This window comes from Leptidea sinapis, chromosome 19, assembly GCF_905404315.1.
Source record: "Leptidea sinapis chromosome 19, ilLepSina1.1, whole genome shotgun sequence".
NCBI classification, from domain to species: domain Eukaryota; kingdom Metazoa; phylum Arthropoda; class Insecta; order Lepidoptera; family Pieridae; genus Leptidea; species Leptidea sinapis.
In genome coordinates this window covers 12,331,714-12,356,400 of record NC_066283.1, presented here as the reverse complement: position 1 = coordinate 12,356,400, position 24,687 = coordinate 12,331,714, and the positions used below count along the sequence as shown (strand labels likewise).

The following is a 24,687-nucleotide window of genomic DNA, read 5'->3' as shown; positions in this document are numbered from 1 at the left end:
AGCGCTTAAGAATTTTTTGTAAGTTATTTGTAAAAAAGTACTTTTCTTCAGGATCTGCGATACCGATGGTGTCAGTTTGTATTGGCCGCTTCTTCTTTCAAACCTTTTCTTTTTCAGGCTAAGCTTCCTTATATTTTTTACCACAATGGGGATATCAATGTGGACTAATAATACAACAGCTTGTGGCCTAATGATTCCGGTAGTTAAAGCAACCCTGATTGAACTTGAAAGGGTATGTATGTTAGTTATAAATCAAACGCAATCTTTATTCAACTTGTCTTAAACTAAGGGCTTTTGAATCGCATTCCTTATTGCATTAAAATTACCTGCTCAATCTTTTTTTAATGGAACAGGAGGACATGCATCACCTGATAATAGGAGTGTTCCCAGCATTTTTAAATTTTTCAGATACAACAAAATCGAGTGTGCCGTATACCCTACTCCCTCACCAAGTTGTGACCCTTATTTTGTTTATAAGATGGTTAATTTTGCATGGTCTTATTAGCTTGTCTCAATAGCTTTCAGATACATTCACTCCTATCATCTCAATTATAATCAGTCAACTGCTATACGAAACTACTGCTACCAAATACCACAGTGTCTGAAGACGAAGGTTTTCAGCCAGTGTGTGTTGACAGTGATGACTTACGGTACGCAGACGTGGTCGCTAACTATGGGCGTTATAAGAAAGCTCATGGTCGCTCAGAGGGCAATGGAGAGGGTTAGGCTCGGAGTTTCCCTGCGAAATCGAATCAGAAATGAGGAGATCCGTAGGAGAACTAAAGTTACCGACATAGTCCAAATGATTGCGAAACTGAAGTGGCTGTGGGCAGGGCACATAGTTCAACGGACAAGTGCCCGTTGGGGCAGTAAGGTCCTCGAATGGCGACCACGTACCGGAAGACGCAGTTGTGGTAGACCCCCCACAAGATGGACCACCGATCTGGTCAAGATCGTCGGAATACGTTGGATGAGGGCAGCGCAGGACCGATCGTCGTGGAAATCTTTGGGGGAGGTAATTAATCCAACAGTGGACATCTTTCGGCTGATGATGATGATGAACTACTACACGTAAAATAAAACGCATTGACAAAACGCTGCGCGAGCGCCAAAATAGCGCTCTCAGGCATACCGCGTGATCCAAATTTCCCGAAACGGAAAGGTTAATTAATAAAATCAGTCTATGTACCTATGTACATACCTACCAAATTTTCGGAAAAAGTAAAAAAACGTGAGATGAGCACTATTGACACGAAAGTATAATACATACAATACCTGTGCATATGCCATAAGGCATATTGTATGTATTGACTGAACACGTTATCTTCTACCATTAAGTTTGTTTGCGCAAGAGAGATGGTGACATTGGCAATACCACTCACACGAGTACCTAGTCATGACTATAAAGTACTAGACTTAATAGTCTAGACTCGAGAGTACGACTTAACTACTATAGCTATAATGAGTACTCAAAATTTTAGTTTCTGTAATATATTAACTAGTTGAAATACATATATTTAACCACCCCAGATTTCCGCCCATTATATGCCCAGATAGATAGGCGCACAACTGCATAAGTGTTATTTAAATTGTGCGTACTTTATAAAGGGCATTCGATGGTATCTAAATAATTATGGAGCTTCCTATCTCGATGACTGCGAAATAGTACAGATTAAAAAAACTCCTGTTTTTCAGTTGGGCATCTTTGAAATGTTTGAATACAACAAGCTGTCGCAAAGAAACGATGTCACGAAAAGGTATGACAGACATAAAATTATGTTATTTAATATTTTTTATTTGATTGCTATAGAACCCTTTTTAATCACAGTTTCTAATTATTAACACTACCACCGCATAGAAACAAAATGACACTATAAAAGGGAGTAATGAAGAAGTAATGTTTTTAGTAAATTCATTTCAAAGTTCTTTTTAATCACTTACTACAACTTTTACTGTTTTTATGGTGTGGGTTGCTAAATACCAATTAGGTATGAAACTTGACATCTATATTAACTTTTATATAGATGTCATATTTTATCTCTAAGTAACGATTTATTAATCTCAGTCGTACCAGTGGGAGGTTCCTTTGCTCAGCATGCCGGCTAGATTAAGGGTATCACAACGGCGCCTATTTCTGCCGTGAAGTAGTTATGTCACATAACTACATGTGTAAAAATTATTGTGTTTCGGTCTGAAGGGCTCGGTAGATAGTGAAATTACTGGGGAAATGAGACTTCACAACGTAACGTAAAGTCTGCCGTAAACGTATAAAATTGATTGGCTTTCAATTGTTTCAGAGATCCGGTACCAACTGATATTACGACGTTTTACTTTCTAGGCGTTGCATACTCTTCAACTATAGGTTACATATTCTAGCGATTCAATAATTGTTATGTTTCTACTTAAAATATAATATTCATTTAAATGTACAGGAGGTATATCGACTATTGTCGGAAGCGAAGCAAACAGAACACTTAAGTTCTACTGTGAAATGTAAGTTGAATAATATAGAAGTTATATAGTCACGTCTTATACTGGTAAAGCGTAACTACACTTCATTGAATTTAGTCGTCAACATTCAGAAGTAATTTTAGAAACAAATTAAAAGCTTATGATCACACTGTCCTAAATTTAGTTACGAAGTCGGAAGTGTCGTATGGCTCCAGACACCAAAAAATTGGCCTTTGCCTAGCCCTGGCTGTTGGCTCAATGAAAATAGTAAAAAGAAGAAGAAGGATATGGTTGAAATAGTATTTATTACCTACTGCCCCGCAGCTGCCTGCCAGCCTGCCATTACATAATGGCCGCATATACATTAGTTAAAAATCTAATAACAAAAATAGTTCAAAAAATTAGAGTAACAACAGTATTCTTTGATATGACCCAAGCTTTTGACTGTGTCGACTTCTAAATTCTCATAAATAAATATAACTTATATGGGCTTAGAGGTGTAACTTCAAAATGGCTGGAAAGTTATATTAAAAATAGGCAACAGTGTGTCCTGATTGAAAAGATTGACGGAAGATCAAATATAGTACGATATGAATCTAGTTGGAATCAAACTAAAGCTGGGGTACCACAGGGCAGTGTACTTGGACCATTATTATTTATCTACTATTTACTTATTTATTTACCTACTATATATCAACGACCTACCACATATTACAGAAAATAAGTGTTTGTTATATGCTGATGACATTACAATTATTATCCCTGACATAAAACTCAAAAAGACCATACGACTCGGTAATAAATGATGAAATCATTAAAATCGGCAAATGGTTAGGAAGTAACAATTTAAATATTAATATGATAAAAACAAAACTTATACAATTTAAAAATTATAATACCATTTATCCACCCCTTAAAAACATAACATAAAATGAAATTAAAATTGATGAGGTTGAAAATACCAAATTCTTAGGCATAATAATGGATAATAATTGTAATTGGAAAGCTCACGTTGAATAATTATGCAAACGTCTTAATAAGTTTGTTTTTGCAATCAGGAGAATAAAATAAAAATATATCGGCTAAAGCGGCTGTAACGGCCTACCATGGAGTCTATAATTAGGTATGGGATCATAATATGACGTAACTCAACAGTAATAAATAGTCTTAATAGCGCAAAAAAAAACGTTTGAGGGCTGCAGAGGAAAAAGTACCCCTTGAAAGCTGCAGACCCGTATTTCATTAATATAACTTATTAACAATTGTTGAATTATACATATTTGAGTGCTGTATGTTTGTTCGAGAAAAAATTAGCGAATTCAGTAAACATGAAAATATTTCTCTTTTCCCATCCAGGACCTCACCAAACTAGAAGTACCTTGCTGTAGAACTACATTATTTCATAGAAATGTTTGTGTATGTGCATAAAAATCTATAATTACATTCCAAAAATAATAAGAGAGGTATCGTCAAATAGGAATTTCTCATCTAAATTGAAAATATGCCTTAATAAAAACTGCTTATATTCATTAGACGAATATTTTCAACTAAAAAATTTACTATATACTATATAATACTGCTACTAATCTTTTGTTAAATTGATATTATTGTAACTAATGATTTATAAATGTATTTTATAAAATTTGCACGTTATAAATGTGGCAAACATGTACTTAATAATATTTATGTAACATCAATCTAACATGTTTATGCAAATAAAAACTTTGAGTTTGCGCGGAAAGTAAGCAAACACGGACATTATATGGGTGTTTTAGAACCGGTGGACTTCTAAAATTAATGTATATTAATAACGAATGGATTCGAGATCGTTTGACATATTTTTGAATCTTGTGATAGCGTTTATTCAAAGGAAAGATAATATCCTTGTATTAGTGCAGAAGAAAGATTGATCGCAACATTAAGATTTATTATATTATACAACAGGAAATTAATATTAAAATTCAGTTCTTTAATATCCCAACCCCTGCTGACAAAAAATTATTATTATTCGGGAACACAAAACACAACATAGATACGATCACACATGTAGAGCCACGAGCGACTGAAATCACTAATCAGTAATTAAATAAATATAATAAAAAAATAAAATAGCCTTTATTATTACTACTAACTTAATTTTTCTTATAAATAATAAAAAAAAATCTCATTTAACTTAACTAGTAATTTGCCTCTCGACAAAGGCTAAGGACTAAGGACTTCCACTTTATTCGGTCTCTAGCTACTCTCATCCAGTCCGGTCCTGCTATCCTTTTAAAATCGTCCTCCTACCTTCTAATCTGTCTACTTTTTCTCCGTTTCCCGTATCTTAGATACCATTCTGTAACGGTTTTTGTCCGTTTCTCTTTCTTTTTCCTCATATGATCAGTCCATATCCACTTTTGATTTTGACATATCTTGTGTGCGTTTTTGAATTTTGTCTTATGCGATTACACCTTCCTAAATGCCAGCCAGAAACCATCCTTATTTCTGAATTAAGGATGCTAACTAGCTGAGTGCGATTACACTTGTTTAAATTCAGTAACGAATGTATTTAGACGACTCCATTCAGTAAAGTGTAAAAGCATTTGTTAGTATCTTTAAGGTATGACTGGAGCATTGCTGGCCTATTAGTTCGGTGTAGGCTTTTTAAGGTTAAGTACCTTAGCCAGTAGCACTTGTTCGATGACTTTTTTCCGCTATGTATATAGTGACATGATCCCTTTGTTGTTAAAATTTTGAGATAAGAAAAAACACGTGATAAGTTCTCAAGAGACCGAAACAGCCCGAAATCTGAAGGTGCAAGATGCTATGTATTATATATTATATATATTGCTGCACTACTTCAAAACGGCTTCCATTTTACAGAGCACCTAGAGGGACGTGCATTATCAAAATTCCCGGAATGAAAACCCCAAAACCAATTATTGTGTGCTAGTTTTACTCAAACTGTATTAAGTCCAAAAACGTCCAAAATGTTTTTGGCGGTTTTATTTTTTATTTAATAGGAGGACAAACGAGCGTACGGGTCACCTGGTGTTAAGTGATCACCGCCGCCCACATTCTCTTGCAACACCAGAGGAATCACATATTTTCACACACAGAAGGAATTCCTTTTTCTTATAATAACATTTTAAAATGTATTAAATTTCTTCACTAGATTCGCTCATTCACAAATTTATGCGAAGGTAATAAACGAAAATATTGTTTCCGAGACCTATTATTAATTTCCTTTAACAATGATTGATTGAGCACTGATTACTGAACTATAGTATTTTTTCAGGATCTTTCCCATGGCTCCACATATAGACTTCCCTCACTTCATGTTGCTTACTCTACCAGCAGTGATCATATTGGAGACTTTCTTATATTTCTGGTTGAACTTCTATTACCTGGGGATGTTCCGGTAAGATTTTCATTAACTACTGACCACGGTTTCTTTCGCTGGCCATTATCTTCAGATTTTTTAATAACTGGACTGAATATTCATCAAACAGCATAGTTGTTGCAGGTGATGCCGCTGAACCTTAGATGTTTCAAATTATCTTATTTTTTTGGGATAATTATGTATATTAAATAATTATACACATATTAATAATCCCCGCGCAATGGTACAGTGACGAATTTCTTGTAAGTAAGTAAGTATACCGTGTTGCCAGTGATGACTTACGGTACGCAGACGTGGTCGCTAACTATGGGCCTCATGAGAAAGCTCAAGGTCGCTCAGAGGGCAATGGAGAGGGCTTTGCTCGGAGTTGCCATGCGAGATCGAATCAGAAATGAGGAGATCCGTAGGAGGACCAATATCACCGACATAGCCCAAATGATTGCGAAACTGAAGTGGCAGTGGGCATGTCACATAGTTCGACGGACAGATGGCCGAAATCCTCGAATGGTGACCACGTACCGGAAGACGCAGTGATGGTAGAACACACAAGAACAGAACGTCGGTCCACGTTCTGGTCAAGATCGCCGGAATACGTTGGATGAGGGCAGCGCAGGACCGATCGTCGTGGAGATCTTTGGGGGAGGCCTTTGTCCAGCAGTGGACGTCTTCCGGCTGATGACTTATACCGATCGTTCTTTTTATTAGTGATTTTTGAAGTGTCTGCATAGTTCTGACGTCACTTAGATTGCGGCCTGCATTACAACGCGCAGGGAATATGTATATACCGCTTGCATTGTAAATAGCAGCATAAGTTTATTTTGATTTGTTATTATTTTTAGTAAGATTTCTCTTTTTAACCGGAAAGCAGTCGTATGCATTTATGGCTTGAAGCGCGCCGTAGTTAGAAAAATTACTGCGCTAGAGACTTTGCCACTTTTTTCATGACTGGGCATAAAAGAGTGCATAATATGCCACAGATTACGTATTGACACTTCTTCTGGAATACGGACTTTAATGCTGTTGTCGATTTCAATCTGTTTCTCTTACTATCAGTTCTACTCAAATCTGTTCATAATTAAAGGACATCATAGGTATATGAAAGGATAAGTATTTATTTATCACTGAAACTGCACGAAACAACCCTGTTAGGCACTTAATAAATATTTTTCACATTCCAGATCAAATGGCGGTTTGGTAGTTTTAACAGGCATGTCTGCAGAGGAGGCACAGTATTTCGAAACATTGCTCAAAAATGAAAATGATAAGATAGGCAAATTAAAATTTCACGAAGTGGTACGTAAATAAAACCAGTATTCCTAGTAATAAAATTTTAAGGGCAAGACCTTCCTCCACATTAAGTATGAAAAATATATTTTTAATTGGAGTGCTTCATTAGCTCAACGGTAGGCTTGCATGAGGTTTTGAATTCAGTTGAAATGGATGTATTCTAGACAGGTGAGCTGGTGATAGATAGTTATGGTAGATAGTTCTCTCAGTTACCAAGGGGAATAGACGCCGTGAGGATACTTAGCTGTAACTCGAAAGTTAGGGGAGACCAAGGAGAGTTGAGACAATTTTGATGTTTAACTAATATATCGCAGTAAGAAACGATCCATATATATTAGCTCTACACACCAATGTAGTTCAATCCATAGTCTTTATCAAATAATTAACAAAATTACATTAAACAAAAATAGATAGACTTTTTAGAAAATAATGACAGAAACTACTCTATGTGCTACTAGTCTTCATATAATGAGGGAAGTTGTGCCTAGTGCCAAAGTAAGTTGTGCCTTTAAGAATAAAACTTATTGGTTAACAAATATCAACTCAAAAAGTATATTGATTAGAAATGTGAGTATTCATTGAGATGTTTCATATCTCATTTCCTACGTGACATCCATTTTAACAGTTATCTCCTGAGGGATGGGTCATGGGATACACAGTTAACACGAATGAAGTCACGGGTAAAGGTAGTCAAATAATAAAACAACTTCTTTTTGGAAATCAGATGACATGAAACAATGACACCGACTCCTCTTTTCCTAATTTGCCATTAGTGACTTTATGCTTCTATTTTCCTCGCTTAAAATATGAATTTCTCTTTTTGTGTCAATATGAATGTCACTTCTTCTTTGTCGAAATAAAATTGATCGCATTGGATTTTTTTTCTGTGGGAATCCATAATTATTTATGAGAACTTATCTTATGTGTTGATTCCGCTAAGATAAGATTTGTTTGTTTTCATGCAGAATGCGTTCTGGATATGGGGAAGTTCGATCAATAACACGTCTGAGCTAGGTACCTTATTTATTAATTAGGTATTCTGAAACCAGGCGTTCCTTAAAAAATAATTCAAATGGATTCAATTAAAGGTCCGATTAATAACTGATATAATAGTACCTTTTGATAATAAAAGAGAGTTGCGGCAGTTTGTAACAATTCGCCTAGTTCCAAAATATTTGGTAATCTTAACCAGATGTTGAACCAAAAAAAGAACAATAATAAACAATGAAACTCAGACCCAAAGTCTGTGAAAAAATATGATGACATTACAAACCATTATACGTAACGATTCATATAGTCAAAGTTAGGTACTATTTAAATAAAATTGTGTGTCGTATCCCCTTTCACGTATGCCTTGGTTAGTATTGCGAGAAATGACGACATCTATTAAGTGATTTTGCCACCTCTTGCCCTAAAAACCTCCAATAAATCGACTTCGTCATAATTCTCCTGCGTCACAACCCTCCGCGGTATATATATTCCTCCGACTCGACCTCGCAAAATAAGATATTCGATAAAATTTGTAACCTCTAACAATTAACACTTGCTTTCAGATAACTGTCATAATAATATTATTAACAATGACCGTGCAATTAATTGTTAATTTCACATTCGTGCAACACAGCTACGCATTGACGCCGCAGAGGTTAATATTTAAGTTCTGAGCCTATCTATAAAATATAATAATAACACTCCATTTCACCCGGAAGACGTCCACCTCTGGACAGAGGCCTCCACCAAAGATCGCCATGACGATCGCGATCGATCCTGTGATCGTCCAACCTACTCCGGCAATCTTGACCAGATCCTCGGTCCATGTTATCCACAAACAATACGTTTTCTGGTAGTTGGTACGTGGTCACTATTCGAATACTTTACTGCCCCAACGGCCATCTGTCCGTCCGTGGAGCTATGTGTCCTGTCCGCTGCCACTTCAGTTTCTCAACTATCTGAACTGTGCGGTTATTTTAGTTCTCCTACGAATCTCCTAATTTCTGATTCGATCTCGCAGGGAAACTCCGAGCATAGCCCTCTCGATTGCCCTCTGAGCGACAAAGAACTTCCTAATAAGGCCCCTAATAAAAATACACAACACACTAATGATAAAATATAGCCACATGTTATTAGTTTGTTATTAGACTGACTGATAGAATTCCGAATGCGGTAATACGAGCGCGCTGTGGTTTGAAAGAGGATATTGTGATAAGGACTGAAAAAGGAATGCTGAAATGATTTGGACTCGTGGAGCGAATGAGTGGAGAAAGAATGACGTATCAAATATATAAGGCAAGTGTGTGTGGGCAAGTCGGTCGCGGAGAGTTCGTAGAACATTCCTCGACGAAATTGGGGACGTTTTAAGAAAAGAAAAGGTCCGAAGCACCCGCAACCGGCGAGCATGTATGAAAAGAGTAATGAATGTAAAGGAAGCGCGTGAGGTTTGTAAGGATAGAAGCAAGTGGCATTCTATTGTCTCTGCCTACCCTGACGGGAACAAGGCTTGAGTGTGTGAATTAGTGGCCACAATCCTCTTGCCGTTTTTAAGGCCTTTTACCTTTAAATCTACTTTCTTTGATAAAAAAAATGATTTCGTTAAATAATTATTTTTTTCATATCTGTCGATTAAATATTTTTTGTCAAGTGAATAGCCATAATATTTAACCTTTAGGTAACCTTATCGTGCCTTAGTATTTTGTGATAACTGTTCATTATCTTTTAATCTCTTTCATTTTACTTAATAGCAATTAATTTTGAAAATACACTCTATTGTTGTGATATCTATGGTTTTATTGCAGCATACAAAAAATTATGTCACCGGCTGTTATCGGTGCAACCATTCTATTTTTGATGCCCAGAGATTTGAAGTGTTTCAAGTTTAACGTAAACCCAGGTTAATCTCTTTTAATTAATAATAATAATTTAAGATACTCAAAAGGACTATGATAAGCTTAATCACAATAAGGGACGAGAGGAGCTGATGATAACTGATATGCCCTGCCCATTACACGGCAGTACCTTTGAAAAACCCAAAGAATCTTAGCGCGATTGCGCTCTTCACCTTGGGACATAAGTGTGAAGAATATAAGATGTCAAGTCTCATTTGCCCAGTAATTTCACTAGCTACGGCGCCCTTCTCACTGAAACACAACAATGCTTACACATTACTGCTTCACGGCAGAAATAGGCACCGTTGTGGTACCCATAATCTAGCCGGCATCCTGTGCAAAGAAGTCTCCCACTGGTACAAAACCACTTCTAAATGGCTTAAAATCTTAGAATGCGCCTTTAAGTTTATATTTATTGTTGTGACGGTGATGTACTACACAATCTCTCAAAATATTAGCTGTCTAACTATTAGGAGTTAGGGAATTAGGGCGAATTTCACCCAATTTCGCATAGGAGGGAGGGTGATCTAGATAAATATTAGAGGTACGTTATCTTTACCGGCAACAAACAGCACAAAATTGTGTGAAAACTGGGTAAAATTAATTAAATTCTTAATAATTATTTTTCTTGTAACATAATTAAATACGTATAAATCCAAGCCAATCAAGCACAGACAAACTAATATACATATTTTAAGACACGTATTTTGACAAGTAAACGTGAGATTTAGTGCAAAATCGCTAAATTTACTTACGTATTTTGTGGATATGTCGCAGGGAAATGATATTTTTTTATTTATTCAATGAACAAAATTATCTTAATCCTAATAATATTATAAATGTGAAACTTTGTATGTCTTGATGTATGTTTGAACTTCTTTAACGCAAAATCTACTGAATAGATTGTGATGAAACTATGCTATAATATAGCTTACACACCAGAATAACAAATAGGCTATAATTTATAAAACTATAGTGTGAATTATACAAAATATAAAAGTGTGATTGTTACTAATGAATACAACTAGCGCCATCTCTTATCAACTAGCAAGCAAAATATCAATACAATTTATATAATATGGCAAAACAACGTTTGCCGGGTCAGCTAGTATATATATATATATATATAATAATAAAGACATACTTGCAAAACCTCTAAGGTTTATGTGCGAGCGGTAAGTTCGCATTACAATAATTGTTTTAATTACTTAAGACTTAATATAACATATAGTAGTAATATTAAAAATATACATCATAGGTATTCCTGGTTATTAGCTTCTAGATAGTATTTTTTTAGCTTTACTTTGAAATTTTTCTTTTGCAGATATATATATCTATTAGATCATTAGGTAATGTATTTAATATCCTAGGTAATACATAGTTACAGGTTCTTTTACCATATACATTGTTATATTTAGGTAGACAAAACTTATTTAGGAAGGCTAGTTTCCTCATATTTTGTTTTCTTTCATATTTCTTAACATTACAATATGTATTATTATATTCTACAACTAAAATAGCGAATCTTATTTTAGAGATAATAACAGAGATTTGGTCAAATCACGGAGTATGTTTAAAGAACAACCACGATTTTATCACTTCTTTGTTTTATGATTTCATTCATTTGTTGGTTCCATGAAATGACAATTAATAATATGGGCCCCATAACTTTTATCTGTTTTGAGGTTAGGTAACATTAATTTGATTTTCAAGAGACTGGTGCGTTACCTTTTCATGGGAGTGGGGGAGTGAGCCAGGGGACATAGGACATCTCCCTTCCTCACCCTTCCCCTCTCACCCCCCCCCACCTGTATATACGATACGGAAATACGATACCAGAGTCTTACTAATAATAATTACAATAACAATACTATAGATTTTATGCCATCAGTCAATCTATCGTGAATCTGCATTTCTATGATGAAATAAATCATATTATTGTCAATTGATAGAAACAACGTGTATGGTTGTGACACGATTTGGATACGAAATAAGAGATGCGTTGTCGGTTTTTAACGTGGGAGAATGTTCTAAGCTTGTAAGGGCCGTTCCCAATATACTATCTACAGATAGAGATAAATTACTACATTCTACTGTCAATAATTAGCTGTCAATAATCTGAAGCTGTCCCAATATACCCGATAAGTCATTTTTATCGCCTTATATTGGGACGCGTGAATTGCAATTTCCATGCAAACTTCTATCGCTGATAAGCTACACGTCGTCCCATTGACAGACAGTGTATACGGATAAGGTGATTTATCGTCGATAAGTTTATTGGGACAGAAAAGTCAACGATCGTTACGATTTTTATCTCAAGTAGGCCACAACCAGAGATAGACTGAATATTGGGAACGGCCGTATATACGGTGATATCACCAAGTTCAAGAATAGCTGACAGTTGACTTCCCATAGTGGCTGGGCTGTATAGTTTCTAGTGAAATACGCGGTTGTGGACTGCCACCTATCGACATGGTGCAAGTGAAACTCAAGTGTCGGTATTATCTTGAACAACTGCTCCGCTCTGAGCATTCCTCGTGATTTAAACGATAGAAGAAGAAGATAGAACGATAGAAGATGACAATGCAAAGACGTCATTTCCCCAGGCATAGTTTGAGATATAGTCGTCGCGCATAAAACTATTCCAAAAGTAATTTAAATAAGTTTTACGGAATTATGTTTGTCCGAAATAATCATTCCGTACAGTCGATAATAATTTGCTTCACCTTTAAACATCAAAAGGTTTCCTTAGTATTACGAATGAATTTGATAATAATGTTTATTTTCTATTAAGGTTCGCTTCTACGATACAAAACCTGTCTCGATTGGGATGTTCTGAAAACTCACGTGCAGTGGAGTGCATTATTCGTAATTGGTTAGTTTTCTGAATAAAGTCATATTTATAATTGTATACTAGCTGGTGTCCAGCGCTTTGCTTCACCTAAAGAGCTTATTACCCACAGACATAGATCCAAATAGATAACGCAAATCCCTCCGTCTGTATGAAAACCAAGCGTGACCTTTTTGTTGTACCTACTGTGACGTCGTTAAAAATGCCAGTGCATCGAGCCTAACGTTTAGCCACTCACCTCATCATTAGTTGACGTTTGCATTACCTCAATAGACAATAGTCGGTATTACTTATAACTAAAATCGGCAATGTATTATAAATAATAATAAAAAATAAAATAAAAGCTTAGAAGGAAAAGCATTGCTCCTCTTTTTGTCGCCTTTTTGACACGCGAAGTACATACACTCGCGGTATCTATTTGGATCCATGTATATGTTATTACCACTGTGATCATATGATCACAGTCTAATATTAAACTAGAAACAACTAATATTGGTTGGTGTTACCTATGCTTCAAAATTTAAACATCACTGCCAACTCCCCCTATCTGTCATGTCGACCTTTTTATGTGTGTTTTAGTTTGATGTGAACATACATACACATATGCATTCTCTTTTCCATTTAGATTACAGCTTAATGTTTCTACGAACTTAAACTTAACATTAGCTGTTTTTTTTAATGAAAATAAGGGACAAGACGAGAAGGACGTTCGGCTGATGGTAATTGATACGACCTGCCCATTACAATGCAGTGCCGCTCAGGATTCTTGAAAATCCCAAAAATTCTGAATGGCACTACAACTGCGCTCGTCACCTTGAGACATAAGATGTTAAGTAAGTCTCGTTTGCCCAGTAATTTCACTAGCTAGGGCGCCCTTCACACCAATACACAGTAATGTTTACACATTATTGCTTCACGGCAGAAATAGACGCTGTTGTGGTCCCCATAATCTAGCCGGCATCCTGTGCAAAGGAGCCTCCCACTGGTCCCCTTACCAGTACTTAGTACTATACTAAGGGACATCTTCGATAGAGTTTCCAATATTTTAAACTATTGTTTTATGGAATAAAATGTAATAATGAAATTGCAGTTTATATTTTGAAGCGTAAAATAAGGTTAGGCTGGTATGTTACTAATTATGTCCCACCAGTTAGTTCGGAGCTCACATTTGAAGCTCTCAAGGACACAGGAATGATGCACGAGCTGGAGAAGTTGGTGCTGGTATTTGCTGGTGCCCCGGCGTCCGTCGTACTGTTGGTCGGCATTGTAATATGCAAGGCGCTCTCGGAGACTGCTAGCAATACTATTGTGACCTCTTGCTTGTTGCCTCATATTGCTAGAGTGGTATGTACATTGCCTATTTCATCAAATCAAATCAAAATCACTTTATTTTTTATAAAACCACATTTCACGCAAATGACACTTATGAATGTCAAAAAAATATTTTTCTTATTGAATCTACCGCTGCTTCGTAATGGGTTGAGCTAATGAGAAGAAGTAGCAAGAAACTCATTGCCACTCTTTTATATCAAGATTTACATTTTCATCTTTTTGTGACATCAAGTAAATTAAATATACCACATCTAATCTCTCTCATAAGTTTCACATAAAAAATACGCTCAGGTACAGATGGTTGGGTTCAAATATTCTGGGGCCCTTTCCCGTGGAGGGCTGGTAGGAATTGCTACTATTGCCACGTTTTTAATCCCACACTGCTGACAGTGCAGGGCAAAACTGGGGTTGGACTATCCCGTTGCACGAGTTAGGAGGTAAAAAATATTGTAGTTGATAGAGCTTCAGTGCAGATTATAATGATACCTCTCTTATGACTAACCTAAAAAGGGTAAATCAAGTTAATAAAACGGTACATGAGCGCTGGCATGGCGGCTGGAGGCTAAAAACTTACTGATAACTGTCAGTAATTGTAAATGAAAAACAGTAAAATGAAACGTAAAATTTGTCTGGGACAGACTAGACGGCTTCATCAATAATAATTTTTAGACTAAAAAGGCTAGAACCCAGAGTTGTAGAGCCAGTAAAAAAAACAGTAATTATTTTTCTTTTATTTCCTTTATTGTTTATTGCGTTTACCTCTAATGTTTATTCCGTTTCGATAGTAGTTGCGTGTTCCTGTTGTCTGTTTTATTTACGTGTTTAACCCGTTTAGAGGTTAGAATATTTTTTCGTTATTTTCTTGAAAACTGTTCATTACCTTATAATAATATTAGTAGCACTATAATCGGGGACCAAAGCTCTATCAACTACAATTCATAAAAATTGGTTAGATTAGGTTATGTAAGAACAGTTTAAACAACGCACGAGCCAAGCGTAGCGTGTCACGGCAGCGACCTGCGGGTGCCAGAAACGAATTGTAGGCGTTTCCCTTTCTTTTCTCCCCATAAAAAATTCCAAAACCTTAAAAATTTCATAATTTGAGGTTAGGGTATATTGCTTTTTTCTCTGGAACGGTGCATGACCTTGTAATAAGAGTGGTAGCATTACAATCATGGACTAAAGCTCTATCAATTACAATATTTTCTACCTCATTATTCGTGCTGCGGGATACTAAGTTTTAACTCAAAACTGTAGATCATTATCATCTGACGAGCCTTTAGTTTGTCTTCTTAGAAATTTTTTTGAAATAGGCGTTACTTTGCGGAAATCCATAATTATTCAAATGATTTGAGTTTTCTTTAGTGTTAATTCCGCCAATATCAAATCAACACTCAAGAGACTTTAGTCTCGTGCCAAATTTTGGCGAGACAACACGTCCTGAGGATGTCTCGTGTAGAGGCGAAACACGTGTCGATTTGTTTAAAGACAAATATTAGCGGAATTAACACTAAAGAAAACTCAAATCATTTGAATGTCTTATTTAATTAATAATAATAACTTATTTTACATTACTCAGAGCGTGACGTTGAAGATCAACCCGCTCTACTTAATGATTGGTGCAACGATACCGTGCTCATTACCTTTTCATCTTATATCCGGGACACCAGCTAATGCATTGGTATTGACATATCTGAACATACCACAACAAAAAATGGTTAGTAGTACTTACTGATATACAAGTAGTAATCTAATAGTGATTCATTATTATGTGATCAAAATGTTAACTAGAAATAACTTAAAAATATGACACTGCCACAGCATAAACACGTTCTAAAAATAAAATATTTTTTTCGGTAAACACCAGAGATGAACGCATATGTTTAATATGCTCTCACTGGTATACACTAATTGATAACCTTGACATTTTTTAATGAAAACAAGGGACGAGACGAGCAGGACCTTCAGCTGATGATAATTGATGTGCCCTGTCCATTATAATGCAACGCCGCTCAGGATTATTGAAAAACCCAACAATTCTAAGCGTCGCTAAAATTGCGCTCGTCACCTTGAGACATAAGATGTTAAGTATCATTTGCCCGGTAATTTCACTTGCTACGGCGTCCTTCATACCGAAATACAGTAATCTTTACACATTACTGCTTCACGACAGTAATAGGTACACTTCTGGTAGCCATAATCCAGCATAATCCGGCATCCTGTGCAAAGAAGCCTACTGGTTTAATTCTGTTAAAACGTAATATCTACTTAGGTAAGCCAAAAGACGTTTTTTGTCATTATTAAAGACAATATCTTTTGATTTCAGATCTGCGCTGGATCAGGCCTATCAATATTTGCTATTTTTGTGGTGTGGTTTACAATAGCTTTCTGGTCCCGGGTTATATGGGATGGAATTATTTTCTATCCGGACTGGGCCGAATCAAACTTAGTAGACAAGTTTATTAATAGTTAAATAAATAATAATAACATAAGACGAATACAACTGTGTCGTAGTTTAGTATTACAAATCAAAATCACTTTATTCATGTAGGTCAAGGAAATGGAACTTATGAATCTCGAAAGATTTATTTCGTTTCTTTCTTCGCCACTCTTTTAAATCTACATTTACAGCTTTATTATTATACAAATAATTTCAATTACAATAAAATATGTAAAGTGATGCAACAAAAATACTCAAACGTCAAACACTCAATTCTTTACACGAGTAAGACAAAACAAGTAAATGTAAATGTGAATCAATTAGAAAAAAACAGAAGAGTTATTGAGTACAGTAGATGCACACACCGTAAATAAATAAATGAATAATGCGAGTATTTTTTTATTAATGGAAATTTTCATTCGACGCGACACTCGCTACTGTAAGACCGCGAAAACCGCTTAGGGGCCTCGTCGATGCGCATGTTTGTGTGTCATTTCGAACGTTTGTAGGTAGTTTCCCTACTGTCTACTGTGCCGCTAGAGTGTACAGTCAGCGATCGACTATTAATAATTATGATGCGTGTGTCTTTTATTCACATTCACAATCTACATCTGTTGTTCGATTCTTGAGAGCGAAAATACTTGATAGTTACCCACACGCTTTATCGGCGATGGAATAAGTACGTTTCACATACAGAAGCACCTTAGAAAATACACTGGTTCGTCTTTTAGCTAACAGGAGAGGAAAGCATTCGCAGAGAGATCGCTTCTGTGGCTTTAAGCTAAATGGAGTTAAATAATCATTTTTTTTTTATTTGTCGGCTTAACTATTTATTTATTTATTGCACCAATACAATTCATAATAACTAACACAGATATATATCTATTTATGTGACACCCCAATTATAGGTGCAAATCGAGATCCAGTAACAAAACGAGCATAAACAGATCATTACTTACGTTTTAGCAAATTAATTTTAAAAAGAAACAAAATATTGAGAGAGACCAAATAAAATCGAAGGATATAACACCAACAACAAATTTGTTCTATAATAAACAATATTAAATAAAAAAATATATTATATAGGATTTCAAAATATAAAATTAAAACTGTGAGAAATAAATTAAATTCGACCTAGGGTAAAAGATCTCATCAAATAAATCATTGTTAATACATTAGTGACTAAACTACAACATAAGACATATTTACACATATTAGCTGTTGAGTGAGGATATAACAGAGAGCTGTTTTTTTTTTGCTGTGGATGTGATCAGGGAAGATATAAGAATAGCTTGGAGTCTTATCAACAGCCCACCACCCTCAATATAATTAGCATCGCCATTGACAATGCAGTTATGAACAGCGTTATAGGTACTTGTAATTCTGTTCATAGGAGAATGGAGGTCCAGATTGGACCGTGCTGAACTCGTTATAAATGGAGTGTATTTCTTGGACCTAGACAGTCTTGGAACTAAAATGTTAATTTTGAAGTTTCATATGGACTGTCGATTGTGCCATTGACAAGTTTGTACAAAAATTACAGCAGCACTTTTCTGCGGTTATTTAAGGACTCTTACGGCCGTTCCCAATATATTATCTACAGATAGAGTTAAATGACTACCGTCTACTGTCAGTAATTAGCTATCAATAATCTGAAGCTGTTCCAATATACCCGATAAGTCATTCTTATCGCCTTATATTGGGACGCGCGAATTGAAATTTCCATACAAACTTCTATCGCTGGCTAAACATCTATACGTCGTACCATTGATAGACAGCTCGTACGGATAAGGTGAGTTACCGTCGATAAGTTTATTGGGACAGAAAATTCAACGATTGTTACGAGTTTTATCTCATGTAAGAGATAGACTGAATAATGGGAACGGCTGTTAACCGAAGCATCGAAATCGTCGTTTTTTTTATAGTTTGGGAGTTTCTTGGCCAAATTACACAAATAAGATAGGTGCCATAAAAATCTCTTTTGTACTCTCTCCAAGCGCTTATTGAAAACATCATAGTGAGGGTTCCATTCGACACTGCAGTACTCCAGAGATCTACGCACTAAACAGTTGTATGTAGGATTTTAGTGTTGGATAACATAACTCCCTGCTGCTTCTTATGACAAACCCAAGAGTCTTGAAGCTTCTCTTTATAATATTGTCAATATGTACATTGAATCTAAGCTTACAGTCAATGGTGACTGTTATCCGGTTATCTTAAATAAGTCACTTTAACTATCAGGTTGTAAAATAATTAAATCTATCAATAACTTCGGCTTAAAATACACCTACAACTTTTCCCGCAGCGGTCGACCCTGCAAATTTGCTCAGGTTTGTTGAAAGATTAAATACTGTTTAAATTAGAAAAGAAACAATAGGTATATGGAAAGAAACAAAACGTTTAATAAACTATATATTTTATTAACAAATAACAGTATCATATTATCTACAAGCCGTACATTCATTAAGCAATCATTAAAATAAATCTGTAACGGAGATTATTGCAATCACTTAGTTTGCTTATAATAATATTTTATTAATTATTGTCTGTAATAGCACTCACTAATCAAAACGTGACAAATGGCACAGTTTTTGTATTTTTACTATAACAATTAGCAAAAAGGCCCATTCAAATTACATCATTACGAGATTCAATATTCAAGATTAATATATTTCGAATTATTGTTGAGGTATACAAGTTTTAAAATGTAAAGGTACTCCCACACTGCTGTTATAAAATGTTTACAAATAGTTTACAACAACACTAATACTTATGCACAAATAATTATAAACAAATGTTAGGAATTGTTAGATGTTTTGAGTGCTACGACACTGATGGAAAGGTATACAAACATTAATTATTATAAGCTTAGATTATGGATTGGTTCGCTGCGCTCAAACTAGATACTGCTCTACCTAAGAACAATAGCTTTTTTATTTCGGCAACTGTTAGACGCTTGTGTGCGTGGCATCTTGACACTCAATGGCATCTTTCAAATTTTGTAACATACGCTTCGTGTTATTTTACATTGAAATTAACAAAATACAAAACACTTACTGATGATATGTGATCCCAGTGTCTTTCTTATTTCTTGTAGTTTCAATTATTAGCAAAGTTTAACAGAACATGTGTCACGTCAACGTTACACATTGTGCGAGACTGGCTCGGATACGCCCACTTGGGCGTAGTATTAGTTGTCGAACTTAATGACTACAACTGCGGTATTGCTAGTTTGAAAACAAGACATCATGATACCGCACACTCCACAAACCCGGCTGTTGCCAGTATACAATATGTTTTCAAACAAATGACAATATTTTATTTGTTAACTACTTTACTAACATTATCTCACAAGAAGACGTTTTATAACATCGTGTTCAAATATTTGTAAACATTTTTATAACAGCAGTGTGGGAGCACCTTAAGGAAGCACACATCAATAATGATTGCGAATAAGCGCCATCTTTCCACAAAGTATAAAACCCGCAAGAAAAACAAATAATTTAATACTAATATTACTGTTTCAATTCTATAATAACTTGTACATAATATTAAAAAAGAGGTCATCTCCGGTTGGTTTTATATATAAAATTATTTACGTAGATATTACAGATACTAACCCGTAAATGCATTTGAAACAAAAAATAATTAGAATGTGTTAACAGATACATTTATATTATTATAGGTTTGTGGAAATAATGCTGTATCAATAAACTTAATGATGAAATTATTTTAATGTAAAAAAATGCAAGACTGTGGGTAGAATTAGCGTCAAAAGCAACAACTTATGTTCACAGATGACCTTTTAAACATAACACAATTATTATTATAAGAATAAACGTGTTGTTCTGTCTAACACCTTTAGGTATGTAAGTCTGTATTTTAACACTCCACTCGAGATTCTTTTCTAAAAACCTTTTTATTATTACTAGGTACTTATTGGCATACTGGCAAAAAGTACTGCTCGAATGCCTTTCAACTTTTCATGTTTTAAAATTCCTAATAGATGTTATTCGCCTGGTAACTTTATTTAGTATTTGGAGTTGCTAATTTGCTACAAATATATAAATGTTAACTAAGTATTGCTACCATATTGTCGTCTATTAAGAGCGATGTACACGTATTTATATATAGGAACTAAATTTACTTCTATAACCAGCCATATCTCTTTCATATCCTAAATCATTTAAATATTTGATTTATTCTAACATGAACAAAAAATAATTTAGGCTTTAAAAACTGACTATTTTTCAAAGGATTTATTATAAGGCAGACCGGTAAATAAGTCCATGTTACGAATATAGCTAGCTACAACATTATCTACAAAATTTCTGACTAAAATTAATTTAAAATAACCAGATCACCGTATCCGCACCCTTTTATCCATTAATAACCATTTATTCCAATTAATAAATTGAGACTATTCGTTACACTGGAGCAACGAATCGCCTGAGGTAATACAAAATGCTTGACATATTAATGTAGGATAGGTACTTAATGGTTATTCACTACTTTGTGGCTGTAAATGCACGAATAAATGTTTATAAATACCACATCGTAAAATGCTTTCGAAAACTATGAAATCAAAAATAAACCAGTAGGTTTTATTACCTTTTAATGAAATTACATTGCACTAAATCGAAATTGAGTGATTTTGAATATTCACACTTTCACACAATCACAGATTAATATATAAATAATTATTCTATATCATACAGCGTGAAGTATGACAATGGCGACATTAAAGGAACGCACAGTTAAAACTAATTAATTAATTGATTTAATTTGTTTATTTATTTTAATAACATAATGTCATTTCGGAACAACCTATAAGTTGTGTGTGTGACTGGTGAAATCGACTTGTCCAACGCTCCGCCATGATAGCCGTTTAGAACTCTTAAGGCGCGGTCGTACCTCAATTTCCACAAAAATTGGTTTCTTAAAGAGTCGATTACAACATAACGCAATGATAATATTCACAATAATATTCGTAAATATTGACTTAAAGAAAATTTTGAACCGAATAGAATATTTATATATAATTTGAAACATCCAATAAAAAATTTGGAAATTGCTTCCCAAACACGAATTTTCAGCTATAACAACATTCATTTTTTAAAGAAATTAATAGAATTAGTACTTTTCTAAAACTTAAACCGAATAATTTTTCAATGAAATATGTGAATTTTGAATAAACAAAAGAAAATCATTAACATAAATGTCCATTCGCAGCTTAGCCACATGATTAACACAAATATTGTAGAATTGGTTGTAGCGTTTACAATCCTAGTCAGTCCGCGCCTTAAGTGACTAGCGTTCACGTAAAGGTGATTAAAATTTTGTAGGTAGGTATACAGGTTGTCCCAAAGTTATGGGACATGAAAGGAAAGTACCTTAAATATCAAAGGTAGTCTATTTTATTGAAAGAAGACTTTATGTTATTTTTAAAAGTTAGTAATTCTGCATTCAAAGATTTACAAAAAAAATACTTGCCTCGTCTGGGAATCGAACCGACTTAAATGTAAAAAAAAAACACCCCTACTCTTATGATGCCAATCGAAAGAATGGCCAAGAACTAATAACTCTTCTTAAGTAACAGAGTATTTTAAAAGAAAGTAGTCAATTAAGTGGGTATTTTTTTTGTAAATTAATTAATTAAATGCTCAAAATGGGATCCCTCTTGTCTTACGCAAATCGCCAATCTTTTAATGCGTCCGCTGCCTGTTGATTTTCTTATCATTTTATGGTGAATACTCGATATGATATGACACAATTCTGTTTATAACTCGCCCACGTTCTCGTATCGCTTTTTGTATAGCATATCTTTCACGTATCCCCAAAAGAAGAAATCTAATAGTGTAAGGTCCGGGGATCTGGCCGGCCATCTAATCGGTCCATTCGTACCAAATCCAAGTAGGAAAACATTCATGTTATGTTGTTCCTTTCTTTTAAAATACTATGTTACTTAAGAAGAGTTATTAGTTTTTGGCCATTCTTTCGATTGCCATCATAAAAGTAGGGTGTTTTGTTTTTACATTTCAATCGGTTCGATTACCAGATGAGGCAAGTATTTTTAAGAAAATCTTCGAATGCAGAAGTACTAACTTTTAAAAATAACATAAAGTCTGCTTTCAGTAAAATAGCCTATCTTCGATATTTAATGTACTTTCCCTTCATGTCCCATAACTTTGGGACAACCTGTATATTGTTTGAAACTTTGAAAATTTCAATTACATATCAACTTTCATTTAACATTTTTTATATTATTACAGGTTAGTTGTTCGACCCGTGTGTTCATTTAATGCAGCCACTATAGCACCATGGTGCAGATATAACTTGACAATCTAAGTATCAATTTCAGACTAAATACATAATTCCGTACAAATTTAATAACAGTAAGCTAACAAGTCGAAATCCCAAGCGATATCAAGGCGATAGTAAATATTTAAAATAAAAACCTATTCTTTATTCAACAGATAAATACTTTCAATCCCTTTACCTTTATACCTTTTCCATTTTCAAATTTCACGTCTAATATAACGAAATCGCGAACGTCAGGTTGCTCTATAGTCGTGAAGTTAGTTAACCATGTAAACACAAGTACTGATAGAATAATAAATAGAAACCCGAACCTAAAGTCGTTCATGATACGTCATCATTGTTAATTTGACATGATGACGTCATATCACGGCAGCGGCCGTACAGCTCATTAAAAAATTTGAAGAGTAACAATTTATAGTATTATTATATATACTAGTAGTGGTTTCCGACTGCTTTTTCTTTATTAGAGTAAGATACCCTTTGATTTTATTTAGTATTTTCTAACAAGATTTATCTGATTGGAATTACCAGAATTCCTTAAAGTATATTTATTGTATTTATCATGATAAGATGGTGGAGGCTTCGTTGAAAAAGTTTGCAATTTCGACTTATTAAATCCACGTCAAGTATTTGGTTAATTTGATCTTAAAAAGCATATTTTAATTAAAACCTCATAGAATCCACAGAAAAACAAAATTTCATTGACTCTTTTTCTTATGCAATTCACTAAAATCAATGTTCATAATTATTTTGCTGCGCAACCATACTTAAAAGAAGGTCTTAACCCAGGTGTCAGCTAAAAACTAAACATATTATGCCTAACTCTTGTTTGCGGGTAAAGAATTGCACGAAAAAACTGTCTTAAATATATCCGCAGTTAATGAGTTCTGCATTAGAGCTGGGTTCGTTGGAAGGGAACAATTGAACTGTCTAACAGACCCAATGTTGCTCGGCGTCACACCGCAGCTCAGGGTTAAGTTTTGCTTCAACGGGGACACGATTGGCGCCGAACGCGTCACGGGACTATTTAGGGCTGCTATGTCGTCAGGTTTGAAGATCAAAGAACCCCAGGTGGGATAGGCCCCCCAGACGATTAGAGTTGTGATAATTTTGGGGCCGATACCGCCAATCGCCTGAAAGATTAATTGAGTTCTTAAAGTCTATTTACACTTATATTTATTTATATTGCCATAACAATAACAACATACTAAATAATATTTTTTATTTTATTTCTTTGGGACAACAAACAGTTCACAGAATACATTTAACAATTTCAAAGTATAGTAGATATTAAATTTAATTTTAGTGAGAACCCACACCGTTATCCACATGTTAATTTTATAGTTACTAGTATCTTACATGATGAATAACAAAGTTTAACATTAATTAAAGTAATATGTAACTACATACAAAATATATAAGAATGGATATTTAGTATAGGTTAGTTTATATAATAATACAATAGCATTGAATAAATATAAAGCTCATACACTACGATCTACATAGACTCTCAGACAATAATTTAAACGTTGAGGCCAGGGATCAATTTTTACGGGCACCCTATCAGTGCCATCTTACCCGTTTGCACCCACTTATATAAAAAAAATGTGTGTGTTTATGTATGCAGGCAAGAAATTATACTTCTTCGGCGTAACAAAGCAAAAATTCATATATAATTATTTATTCCTCCTGCTATTTCGTAGAAAGAACAATATTGTAAAAGTCTTGCAAAGATGGC

At 34.6% G+C, this 24,687-nt stretch overlaps 1 protein-coding gene and 2 long non-coding RNA genes across 3 annotated transcripts in view; 2 read left to right on the top strand and 1 right to left on the bottom strand.

Annotated features, from left to right (window-relative positions):
* The first annotated feature begins 152 nt into the window (after positions 1–152).
* Positions 153–5,844, top strand: LOC126969746 (uncharacterized). Its single transcript, XR_007730441.1, has 5 exons — positions 153–232; positions 1,696–1,757; positions 2,298–2,362; positions 2,433–2,493; positions 5,732–5,844. It is a non-coding gene; the product is annotated as an uncharacterized LOC126969746 (long non-coding RNA).
* A 6,953-nt stretch (positions 5,845–12,797) lies between these two features.
* On the top strand, positions 12,798–16,627 carry LOC126969747 (uncharacterized). The gene is made up of 4 exons (XR_007730442.1): positions 12,798–12,880; positions 14,007–14,200; positions 15,768–15,905; positions 16,515–16,627. It is a non-coding gene; the product is annotated as an uncharacterized LOC126969747 (long non-coding RNA).
* A 2,400-nt stretch (positions 16,628–19,027) lies between these two features.
* The window catches only part of LOC126969723 (protein I'm not dead yet), a 76,665-nt gene continuing 71,005 nt past the window's right edge, over positions 19,028–24,687 (bottom strand). The window contains exon 15 of the mRNA XM_050815277.1: positions 19,028–24,082. Coding sequence (XP_050671234.1) covers positions 23,768–24,082 — 315 coding nt within the window. The 3' untranslated portion in view covers positions 19,028–23,767. The remainder of the gene's footprint in view (positions 24,083–24,687) is intronic.